Source organism: Podarcis muralis, chromosome 3 (genome assembly GCF_964188315.1).
Source record: "Podarcis muralis chromosome 3, rPodMur119.hap1.1, whole genome shotgun sequence".
Lineage (NCBI taxonomy): Eukaryota > Metazoa > Chordata > Lepidosauria > Squamata > Lacertidae > Podarcis > Podarcis muralis.
In genome coordinates this window covers 34681160-34693950 of record NC_135657.1, presented here as the reverse complement: position 1 = coordinate 34693950, position 12791 = coordinate 34681160, and the positions used below count along the sequence as shown (strand labels likewise).

Genomic DNA, 12791 nt, shown 5'->3' with positions numbered 1-12791 from the left:
TCTCTTCCTATTTTGCATCCTTCTTGTTCTTGCTTTCAAGCCTCCTCATCTCTTGCCTTATTCATTTGGTCATTTCCAATAACTTTGCTATTTCAACTCAAACCTGGAATTTTATGGATTACTCAAAATGGCATCACCTGTTCTCCCTTCCTCCTGCCCAAGGCTAGAGCTCCCATCTTGCTACACTATTTTTTCTCCCACGTGTGGGTAGTGAAGCCGATGAATTTGTACTGGTATACATTCTGGATAAAAGAATACTATGAAAATGTTACATAGATGGTACTATACCCTTTTGCACGTAGAAGAAGTCTCACTAATTTTTTGGAAAGGGTGTGGGGTGGGGAAGGAGACCTATCTATATATATTTGGTTAGAATGTCAACGAGATAGAAGAAGGGTGCTGAATAGAGTGTTATGTGAAACATCTAAAACATAAAGCATATGATTGATTTCTGTGAAGATAGCACCATACCAGAAGAGTTGGTAAAGTAGCAAAGAAGCTTACCTACCAGATATGTATGATCAAAGGGATCACAAAACCAGAGTAATATTTTGCTGTGTGGAAGGACTTTATTTCTTACAGGAAAAAAAGAACAATGAAGCACATGCTTCAATTTGGAAAAATCAAGTGGGATCAACATTATAATTTGCAGATCTTGGTGTCTGCAACAAGGGGCTGGAAAAAGGACCTCTGTTGTTTTTAAACAAGAGATAAAATGCTATTTTGTTGTTAAACTGTTGTCCATTTAGAATTCTGCACTGGAAAGTTTCTTAAAGAAATAATAATCACTTCCTCTCAGGGGATCCTTTGAAACTGCCAAAGATCGTGTACTAAGTTATACTGTTTTAGTTTGCTTAGTGGTTATCAGCCACTTTACAGCTTTATGATCTTTCAGATTATGCCCACAAGCTGTTTAGAGATGAGATTTACACAAACAAGCCACAAACTTCCTGTTTATTTGTCTTGGAGACTTAGGTCATATCAATCACCTTCCTTCTTTTTGTGCTTCAGTGCATATGCAGAGTTAAGAAATTATTTTCTGGTGCCATTTGTGAAAGGGATGCCCACCGCCACCCCCCCACAATAAGCAGGAGGTACATGCTGGCTAGAACTCCATGAAAAATTACCAAGCTGAAACCTTTTGCCTGGAGAACTCAGCAAAATCAGGGGAATGTTTTGCAAAGTAGCAAATGGGATTTTAAGTTAACTCTTCTCAAAAGCGAGTCAATTACTAAGAAGAATGCTTACAAAATTTAAGGAGGGCTTTACCACACATTGAGAAGATAAAAGAAGCAAAAATCACCAGGTGCAGGAAATAATCTATTGCCAAATCGATTCCCAGCACATTTCAAACATTCATGCTCTTCCTCTTGGGAAAGTGCATGGGAGAAGATTACTTTCACATCTTAGCTCGCGCTTCCCCGCCCTTATCACAATAGGAGGATATTATGTGATGAAAGAAGCATTCCAAGAACACAGCTCTGCTGTGGCATTGCTGGCCACAAAAATGCTACCTCTATAACAAATTATTGTTTTAGTTAACTGGAAGGGGCTGCAGAGAATATTCTTGCCATCATGACCAACCCCATCTAGTACTTTTTTTTTTAAAGACACTTTTGTGCTTCAGTGAAGGACTTGAAGTAATTCTCTGCTCCTCAGCTATTCTCTTCTTTCCTTCTTACCTGCTCTCACGCAGGTATCCACACTGCCTTGAAGAAATGTGTATTAGCTTCCCAACTTCCCTCTCTAACTTACCCTAGCATCCACATGTCCACCCGGCCCTTGCCACCCCCTCCTCTCCATTTTTGGAATTAGATCCCTCCTTCTACCACAGGGGTGAGGAACTGGTCCATGTTGGGGGGGGGGAGATAGTTATCTCCCCCACCCCTCAAAGGCCAAGCATGTCAGGTGGGCAAGGTCTCCCACTACCAATCACCTGACATCAGACTAGCATCAGGTGACCCATTTTTGCCCGCTTGGTTCTATGTCAGACTCTGTGGGTAAAAGCACAGCCCACGAAGCACCAACGATAGGCCAATCAACACTCGCAGAGTGATAAAATGGAGCTTCCCAAGACCTGCTGATCAGTGCACAGAGCTTTAGAGGCACTGTCAATCAGCTGACCAGCAGTGGCTGCAAATCCCATTTCAGTTGAGCTAGGTGAGTGTGGCTTGGCTGAAATGGAAGCTGCATGGTACCATTTCAGATGATTTGTCCATCTAGTTCAGTATTGTCCACATTGGATGAGAGCAGCTCTCCAAAGTTTCAGAATGGGGACATTCCTAGCCCAGCCTAGAGATGTCAGGGATTGAATGTGAGGCCTTCTCTGCATGTGAATCAGATACTCTACCAACGACCAATTATCCTTATTACTGAATGAAGTGATAATCATCTATTTCAGTTCTTCCTAATGGGCACAACTAATGCGTAACTGATTGTATACACCACATATCTACATATTAAGCATGCATCCAACAATGAAATGATTAGCACTAATGCTGTGATTAATGCAAACCACCATCTAAGGATATTCAGATGTTATTCCCAACTGGCAATAATAGTAATAGAGTGGCCACATGTTCTTCCATTTGAAGGGCTGTCAAAGCCAAGTATGGGTTAAAGGCAAAAAGCCACAATAAGGGACAGCTGGGGCCATGGAAGTTGCCAGTCAGGCGTCAGCAGAACAAACTGAGCAGGCACACAGGTCACCTTGTTACAGTCCTCTTCCTAGCTGCAATGAGAGGTGTTGTGCTTCCATTTAAAATTATAGTCAGTATTTCCCTCTAGTCTCAATAGCTAGCAGTGCGTTTTATCAGCTAGAGCTAGGGTGCCAACTATGTCCATTCTTGGACAGGGATAGCCTGTCGGTGGTGATTCATGCACTTGTGACCACAATGCAATGTGATCTATGTGGGGCTACCTTTGCACCTTCATTTGGAAGCTTCACTTGGTGCAACATACTACAGTTACAGTGTTGATAGGGCCAGCCTATCACCAGCACATTGCTCTGGGGCTCAAATGCTTGCAGTGGCTGCCTATACTCTACCGGGCCAGTTTGAAGGTTCTTGTATTTACAAGGACTTTAACAACATGGGCCCAGAATATTTTAAAGACTGCCTAATCCCTTATATCCCAGCCCAATCACTTCGGACTTGGGGGAAGTCTCTGTTGGCGGTCCTCCATGGTTCATAACTACTAGATGCAGTGCATTCGGCCTAGTTGGCCCAAAAGGGTTAATAGATAAAAGAAAGAAACCAAATTATATGAAAGTACAGGCAAGCCCTTTCTTCCACAGAGATACATCACAGCCCTTAACCCAGCTCCCTTCTCTCAATCTCACACAAAATTCTGTTGGGACAGGGAAAGGCTGGCAATGGTGATTCATGCATCAGAAACTTCAGGATTCCTGCACATGGCTCAGAATATACAGATGAACTCCCTGATGCTCAAGTTGAGGAGTGTCTAGTTTCCGTCTCTGCCTGCAGTCCTCACCCGATCTTCACCCTCGCCTCTAAACACAACCCCTTTTCTGGAGAAAAAACCATGAAAGTTCTTCTGAGGCAACTGCAACCGATTGAAGATGAAGTTCTCTGCTATTCCAGAAGTGGACCCAGGTGGGGGGCACAACATTTTGGATGTCTCCAGCCTGCCAGTGTTTTGTGGGAGTGATTCAGCTGCCTGCCAGGACTTTAGGTTTGCACAACTGAAGTGGATTGAATGGCCCCCATCACCCGAGCACAAGAAATCCACTTTAAAATACACAAGACTTTTTGCAGTTTGGAAAGTGTCATGGAAATATAATGAAAAGTGTGAGTTAAGTGAAAGACGTGTAAGGAAATCAGGATGAATGCAAGACGAAGGTTCATTGCTATATTACCATCCCACAAGCAAGGAAACTTCATTGCCCAACCCCAGGAGGAAGAAGAGAAAAATGAGAACTATCAAGCAATAGCCACTTACCCGAATTTTGATGATTCTCGTCTTTGTGCCACAATTCTTCTTAAACAGCATCTTCTGAAAAAGAAGCAGAATCATAGGGTAAGAGTGAGCAGATATGCAAGATATAAGCAGTGTATCTGCACAATTAATTTGGGTGTTAAATAATGCTGCAGTGCTAAAGTGAGTTGGAAGTTCAAACAAACATTTAAGAACCACTACTGAGGCCCATGGTACCAAATGGGGTTTTCTTCCTATTAATAGGTGGTGGCATCCAATCAGAACAAAGGCTTTTAAAAAATCCTCCCCCTCTTTCTTATGGGGCTTGGTGGGGGCACACTGGCTATTTTATTCTGCTTTTTAATGAGTTTTGCAACAGCAAAGGTAAAGGTAAAGGTACCCCTGCCCGTACGGGCTAGTCTTGCCAGACTCTAGGGTTGTGTGCTCATCTCACTCTATAGGCCGGGAGCCAGCGCTGTCTGCAGACACTTCCAGGTCACGTGGCCAGCGTGACATCGCTGCTCTGGCGAGCCAGCGCAGCACACGGAAACGCCGTTTACCTTCCCGCTGGTAAGCGGTCCCTATTTATCTACTTGCTCCCGGGGGTGCTTTCGAACTGCTAGGTTGGCAGGCGCTGGGACTGAACGATGGGAGCGCACCCCGCCGCGGGGATTCGAACCGCCGACCATACGATCGGCAAGTCCTAGGCACTGAGGTTTTACCCACAGCGCCACCCGCGTCCGCAACAGCAAACCAGCCCTTAAATACTTTGCTCTTAAAGGAAGTTCCTGTTTTCAGAGCAACTGCAGGGCAGGCAGTCATTCCACAGGACGAACTTGCATCACTGCTAAATCTGATGGGGGTGAGTTGGGGAGAGAATGCATTTGCTTAATTTCTCCTAGCCATTAACTGTAAGAGGCACAAAGGTTAAGAACCTTGCTTGAGAGTTTCTGAGAAACCTCCTAACAGAGAGTTATGGAACAGCAGGCCACCAGGGACAGGTCCCTTCATTACCAGCCAACAGTGGTGTCTTTACGAGAGATTAAGCTACAATTTCCATTTTCATAATCTGGAGGTGGACTGGAATAAAGATGGGTTCTTCAAAGAGTCAAAAATAAGACAATCCCCAAAAATATGCAATCTCTGTGTATATATAAAGCAGGGGTCAATATGGCACTCTCCAGAAATTGCTTGATTACAACTCACATTATCCCTGACCATCAGCCATGCTAGCTGAGGCCAATGGAAGTTGTGGTCCATCAACACTTTGAGGGCGCCATGTTGTTACAGAAACTGCATGACATGTACTAGGCTCACAAATGCAGCTTCTCCCATAAGAGTGATGCACAGGGCCTGGAAAGCACCTGATCTATACCTTCAATACCCACCACCCAGAGGCACGACACGTTTTAAAAGTGTATTAAAAACTGACATATAGGGTAACTGTATTGGTTTCTCCCAAAGAATCCCTGAGAATTTTACTTGGGCAAATGCTGATATTTTTTAACCTAAGGGCTGAACAAGCACCATGGATACTCGAGGCACAGATTGTTCCTTCCCTAGAGCAGGGAACTTGTCTGTTTGATCTGTGGAACCCTAAATGCAGTGTGATCTTGTCTTTTTCATTCTTTGGGACCAACAGAACTGCAAGTTCCACTATTGTGAAGTATTCTAATGTAACTTTTGGAACAGCATAATGGACTGCAAGTGAAACTGAGATGTGTTTAAAACGATGGACACCGATTCTGCAGTGCCGCAATGTGTGAGTAAAATACAGAGCTTGTGGTTATGTTGATCCCATAATGAGAAAGAGAAAAGAAACTCGAGAGATACAAGAAGGGACCAGCAAAACCGCAAACTCTGCTATTAAGAGGTTAACCTACATCTGTCTTTTACCCACACGTTGCCTCTGCTCAGTGTAGCATTACAGAAACAATGAATATATATCCTTTTCAGTTTTATTCTGAGCCCATTACAAAATGGCAGCCCTATTCCAAAAGTGACATCATAACATTTCAGCATGAAACAGAACAGTTTAGTACTGTTCAGCAAAACACTCCAGTACAAATGAGATCCTTCAGAAGCGGCACGCCCAAAACATCCCTACCCAATTAGGATCAAAGCGAGCTGAGCACAAGAGAAAACTCCACAGCCAGAAACCATCAAGTTGTCAAAAGACTCTACTTCAAACTTAAGCAATTCAGCGTTCAGAAGTCTCTTTAATTAGAAGTCTGATCAAGCAAGATTTCTCGAACCAAAACAACAACACTGACAGCCAGAAATGCGAACCACCCAGTATGAATCCCATATTGCATTGCAAAACCAATTATCAGTGTGAACCAAATTAACGAGCATTTGGAACTTTGCCCATCAGTTCTCAAACTTATATCAAGTTATTACCTTAGCAGTGTTCTAAAAGACAGGGAAGGGTAGATGACAGATTATAGCTCACAAGGCAATTTCCAGTAAACCACTTACTACTAGCACAAAACATGCGCTCTACCAGTTAGCTCCACCTCCTGATCACCCAATGGAGCCTCTCTCCACAAACTCACCAAAACATAGCTTGCTCCTGGACCCAAGCAGGACTGCCAGCTTAATACATCCTTGGCTCTTGTGCCCTTAACAGCAGCTTAATGTGTATGTACAAGCGGCACATGATAATCCCTCTTGCCATACTGTGCAGTGTTTCACCTACTGATTTTTGCAAATTAAACTTATGTGAAAGGCACTGGAGCAAGAACACAGTGGCTTCTCCCCCCTCATCCCAACTTGAGTTCCAAGCCTGTGGGCTAAATTCGTCCCCAGAGATTCCAGCACTAGAAGGGGTTCCCAGGCAAAATACGCCAAGCGGTTGGAGTGCTGTCCCAACCCAGGCATGCAACCAGCCAACTCTGAACATAATTTTCCTGGAAATGCCTGTATAAAACAAACTCGGGCTTTGTTTCCAGCGCTGCTGTGAAAAGTATCATCAAGCTGGTATTTACTGGGCAAGCTCAGCGAAAGGAGGGGTTTGTGGGCACAGAGAGCAGGGGCAGAGGCCCTAGTGTAATAAACAAATAAATAAATAAATAAATAAATTATTTATACCCTGCCCATCTGGCTGGGTTTCCCCAGCTACTCTGGGCGGCTTACAGCACATAAAAAATTGTTGTGTGTGTGTTTATATCTATATGTCTATGTAGTGTACACACACACACACACACACACACACACACACACACACACACACACAGTGGAAAGGCGGGTGATTATACAGAATGGAAGAAACTTGACGTTGGCATGTACTGTCTATAGCTGTTCGATGTAAATAAATAAAAACCTCCCTCAGTATTAATTCGACGAGATTCTGAAGAGTCGGAAGCAGATTTCCCCTTACAAAAATGCCAGGACTAATACTATCATCGGGAGAAAAGGTCATCAGGTTTACAATGTGTTTTTTTTTCTCCTTGCCACAAAACCACGGGCTTGTTTTGAAATTCCCCGGATGAGAAGGCAATTTTGTCACTCAAGGGCAAGGCCCAGCTCTCACTCCTGCTTGGCATCTCAAACTCCAGGTGGACACCAGAGGCCTAGGCGATGGGGAGAGAGAGAGAGAGAGAAACACCTGCATGGCAGTTTCAAGCGTGGGACTCTGAAAGCAAGACAAAATGTTGCTTTTTTGAGAGGGGGGGGGGAGAGAGAGAGAGAGAGAGAGAGAGGAAACAGCTGCTGGGATCCCTTTACTCGCTCTTGAATGGAGCTCATCAAGCAGCAGCTTCTTCCTCCAGCACCTGGCCTTTGGGTCAGTGTCTAGACAGCGTTGCCAAAAGGTGTGTGTGTTTCAACAGAGGTGAGGGGGAAGAGCCAATAAACAACTCTTGCAGCTTTTCAGTTTAGAAAACAGACGAGTAAGTGGGGATATGATAGAGCGGGAAGGGGATGTTCTGCCCCTCTCTGGAACTCAGGATCATCCAATGAAGCTAATCCACCAACATGGATGTCATTAGATGAGGTGACAAATTCAAGGCTATCTATAGCCATTAGCCACAATGGCTATGGTTCTGCGTCCACAGCTGGAGCCAGTGGCCGAGACTCACAAGTGGGGATTGCTTGGGGGCTTCCCACAGTCATCTGGTTGGCCACTGCGAGAACAGGATACCGGGCTTTTGGTCTGATCCAGCAGAGCTCTTCTTGTGTTCTTATCCACAAATTCTTGTGTGCAACAGCATGATGCACGCTGCCTAGGGTTGCAGTATCTCCAAGTCCCTCAGATCTGGGCAGGTTTTAGGCACATTGCTTTCTACTCGATGCAAATCAACTTGCTACCCAAATTAGCACATATGCTCTCTTTTTCTCATCTGAGCAATAAACCAATCTTTCCTACTTCCTGGTGTGATGTGTTCTTTACCAGCTCTGAAGGTGAATTGGGGTGCATTTATTTTAAATGGGCACAAGTTCCGACACGTTTCCATTCCTCTCAGGGTGTAGGTTGGATTCATGTGCATGGTGGACATGTATGTGGATTCTGACATACACCGCCTAACATCCTGCTGTTATCACTGCTTCAACTCCATTTGCCAAACTCACTGTTAGCATCTACATTAATTAACTGGCTTATAATTTACCCAGAGAGTATGATCTTTACAAGACTTAGGAGAAACAGAAATATATGCAACATACTTTGAACTTGACATTTGGCCCCTGCAATTTCCCAATCTTCATTATATAAATGGCATTCTTAATTTCTTCCATCTGTAATGGTTTTGCAAGAATTTCCTTTTGCTGTGTATTTAAGATGTAGGAGAACCAACTGGGGAAAAAATGCTTTCAAACTCACACATCATGTAGGATCATTATCCTTCCTATGTAATTTGGAGTAATACTTCTGAAACTCTGAATTTATTTCATTTGGTACTGAACGGACCATATTACACTCACCTCTAACCAACAACATATCGTTCTGACTTTTAAAAAATGAAAAGTCCATTATCTGATCCAGTCTCTCACCCCTTTCCCAATATATTTGGTGCATACATGTAAATCCAAATTCTGCCCTAATTTAATTCATAATTAGCGTGTTGCAGATGTTTTCTATAAAGACCTGAGAAAAAGGATGTTACAAATTGATTTAGAAGAGAGACTTCGCTGTTTTCTGAAAATTCTCTTCCTGCAATGTTCTAATGCATTCCTTATGGAAGGCATATGCTATAATCCTGCTTTGAATGTAGCCCTTACACGCTTCCCATTCAATGTCACGTGAAGAAGTTACAGCCCCATTAAGTTCAAAACATTCCTGAAGTCCAACACCTATCTGTATTTTACAATTTTCATCATTCAAAAGTCAAATATTTAAACACCGCAAACCATAATTTCAAACCCCATCTGTTAGCTACGTTGTCAAAAGATACTGGAGCATGATGTGGAACAACAATTGTATCACCACACACTATTACTCACTGGGCAAAGAAACAACCAAATTGTGAACCGAAAGCAAATTTGGTGTACTAATGAGGAAAATGTCATGTTCTTTGGGATTACCGGTATGCCTTCTACCCATGATTTGCATTTGCCCCCAGACCTACACCACAAAAGTTGAAGGTGGCAGCAGAAAGTTCTGACCAGTTGCTCATGTCAGGGAAGAGCTGTCCTTCTCATGTGTCCTGCATGCCTTTCTTCTCCAAGTCTCATAAACAGGCTGCTAGGTCCCACCAGTTGTGCGTCTGGTGTTCCAGAATGTAAAAAGAGCCCTGCTCAATCAGAACAAATGCCCATCTAGGCCACATTCTCACCAGATATTTAAATCACTAAGGTACCACTTTAAACAGTCCTGGCTTCCCCCAAGGTATTATGGGAGCTGTGGTTTTTTAAGGGTGCTGAGAGTTGTCAGGAGACCCCTATTCCCCACCCAGAGCTACAATTCTCAGATTGTAGTTTAACAATCAATCCCTCTTCTGGGAACTGCAGTTCTGGGAAGGTAACTGGGCTCTCCTAACCCTCAGCACCCTTCACAAACTACAGCCCCTAGAATTCCTTGGGGGAATTTAAAGTGGTGTCATCATGGTGCATTAAATATATGGTGCCCTTTATGTGGCCCTAAGTCCCAGCATCCTGTTCTCATGGTCGCCAACCAAATGCCCATGTGAAGCCTGTGAGCAAAACCCAAGCACAACAGGACTCTTCCGACCTGTGATTCACAGAAAGTAGTATTTCAAGGCATGTTGCCTTCAACAGCGGAGGCAGACCTCCCCGTCCTGGCTAATAGCTATCCTATAAGTTGGAAAGTTAAGAAGGGTTTCTCTCCCAGCTCCTCAGTTCAGTTTCCCCCCAAACCATTTCGCCACACTGGTTTCCCCCAGCAAATTCTGAAAACAATAGCCCGAAGTCAGGCTGAAAACAAAGCCTGAGGTTTCCCTCATCCATCCTCGTTGTGCTGTTAACAGTTTCTATTTTAAACCAGGTGCTGGAACTGAGTTTTCGACGTTCTGCTCCTGGCGCTGCCACAAGGGCATGTCATTGACGGTTCTACAGGATCCCCGCTGCTATTTCTCCACACGCAAGTCAGGCCGCAACCAAGTTTCCAAGTGCGAGAAATTCCAGAAGCCCACAGGCCTCAGCCACAAATAAGTTTAGGGGAGCAACCCTAAGAACACTTAATCTGGCAATAAACCCCTTCGAAACGCAGCCAACTTACCTTCCAAGTAAACGCATAGGTTCTACAGGTCTTAATGCTTAACCAAATTGAGGCTTTTCCAAGGCCTGCAAGGCTGCATCATAAATCTTTCTGCTGCCAAAGCAGGTTCTTGTCTGAATTTGCATTCACTTCCCGCCTCTACTTGGACTGGAGATAACTTAAAGACCCCATTCATTTTTAGTGCATTACAAACCTGCCAAGAGCCCTGGGGGGAAAAGGGATGTCCCTTTTTTCCAGACAAGATCGTGGTGGCCATTTTGGGTGATGCGCTCTTGCCCTGAAAAAAACATTTTTTTCTGGGCCAGAGGGAGGCATAGGTCATGCGACTCACCCAGAAGTGCACCCTGGAAGACACACATCCTGGTTTTGTGTCTCCAAAAGTTGGGCAGAATGCTGTGTGAGGAGCCTGCAACTCAGATTGGAGCAAATATGGGAAGGGAGGCACAAGAGTAGTTTTGCACCTCAAAACCAGCAGACACAAGTTTTTGCTGGCAAAAATGGTCCCCGGGGAAACCCTCTTGGGCCAAGATGCACTAAGTGCGGCCCTTTACAAACTAGATTCAACTACATTGACATAGATTTGCATCCCTTCCCCTAAGCCATTTCAACCCCCAGACAGAGTATTGCCTTATACAGATTAGAAGTGAGAAGCACACACAGCTTGCCTTGCAAACTCTGAAGGGCCGCTGCATCTTGTTCTCTCTTGCCTTCCCAGAGTTTTCTTCAGGTGCTTCCTCCACTTCTCAGGGAAGCAGCACAACATTAGTTTATGTGCATGCACACAAATGGCAGAGCTGAAACAATATGTATCTCGCAAACTGTGGCACTATATAACTTTTAGAAGGCAGATTTAAGGTTTAATGTTTTATTACGTTTTAAAATATGTTGGAAGCCCCGCAGAGTGACTGGAGCAAGCCACGCAGATGGGCAGGGTACAAATAATAAGTTACTATTATTTATTATTATTAGCTGCAGATGTGGGTAGGAGTTGCATTCTTCAACCTGAGTCGCTGAGCTGGCAAGTCTAATACAGTTTTGATCCTACCATGAATTCTTAGTGAGAAGTACACAGACAGGCGTTATGCCTGAACTGGGAATTCCAGTAATGAGCAGAAGGTGTGGGGAGCTCAGCACCCTGGCTGCCGATGTCCCTGTGGGCAGAAGCTCCAGCTGTTCCCAGGGAAAGGGGAGAAATTAGGGACATTTTAAAATGTGAACCAAACTCCTTTGCACTTCCCAAAACAACGCCAAAACCAAAACACAGGCTGTTTCTGAAATTTACACTTCCAACTATTGCAAAGCAAGCTCCTGACCCAAATGTGTACATTTGTGTCAACGTGTGAAAAATGCATGTATTGGTGAACATAACAAATATACATTTTATTAGAGAAAACAGCATATTGGCAGAAATGCACACCAGACATTTTTGTGAGGATTTTTTTAAAAAAAATGAAACAGAAGTGTGGCAAGCTGAATTTAAGATTGAAAGAGAAATTGACAGAATTCTCCATGCCCAACAACTCTACCCACAGCCTTCCCAGACTGAACGAAACACAATTTCAACCCCACTTCAGACCTTCCCACAGCAGCACTGCCCTCTTCCCACAGTTGAAATGAACACGTGAAGAGAGCTTAGGAGAGGCAGCATTCTATTAGAGTTGCCAACTTTTTTTGTGGCATGGCTCTTCAGCTTTTTAACAGGTACAGAAATGCGGCAGGCAAAAAAAAAAAAAATCTGACAAAGAGATGCTATAATGCGAAAAGCCACATCTCAGAATTACGGTAGTAATAGCCGCTAGAAAGAACTGCAGCCCTGTTACAGACCAAAAAGTGAAAAAAAGGACAGGAACCCGCAGTTCTGTTCTGCAAGCTCAGTAAGTCAAGCCTAAGTCCATCTCCCGCTTCTAAAATAAAAAGCACACAGCACTGAGACGATTTTACGCTAGCACACTTTTAAATTGCTCCCACAGGCTTTTTCTGTTCACATGAGGAATCTGCTGCCTGGTTATCTTCACACCTGCTGCTACGGCAGCTGCACAGGGCATAGAACATGGAAACCAAGCAAGGGAAATTTTGCCATGCGAGGTGGAAACAGCCTGACTGCCTGTTCACTGTTTTAGAACCTTACCAATTTGTTAAAGCAAAGTTTTTCAGTAAAACCAACCTGCAGCAGTCACTGCCT

General features: G+C 44.0%; 1 protein-coding gene across 6 annotated transcripts in view; it reads right to left on the bottom strand.

Annotated features, from left to right (window-relative positions):
- Positions 1-12791, bottom strand: part of LOC114594572 (uncharacterized) — a 66998-nt gene that overhangs the window by 31622 nt on the left and 22585 nt on the right. For 4 of the 6 annotated variants that reach the window (XR_013392168.1, XM_028724427.2, XM_028724430.2 and 1 more), the window contains one exon: positions 3961-4014. Coding sequence is in view for 4 of the 6 variants with exons in the window: in XM_028724427.2 (XP_028580260.2) it covers positions 3961-4014 (54 nt within the window). In the remaining 2 variants the exon portion in view is untranslated. The remainder of the gene's footprint in view (positions 1-3960; positions 4015-12791) is intronic. The other 2 variants (XR_013392169.1, XM_028724428.2) reach the window with 1 other exon arrangement.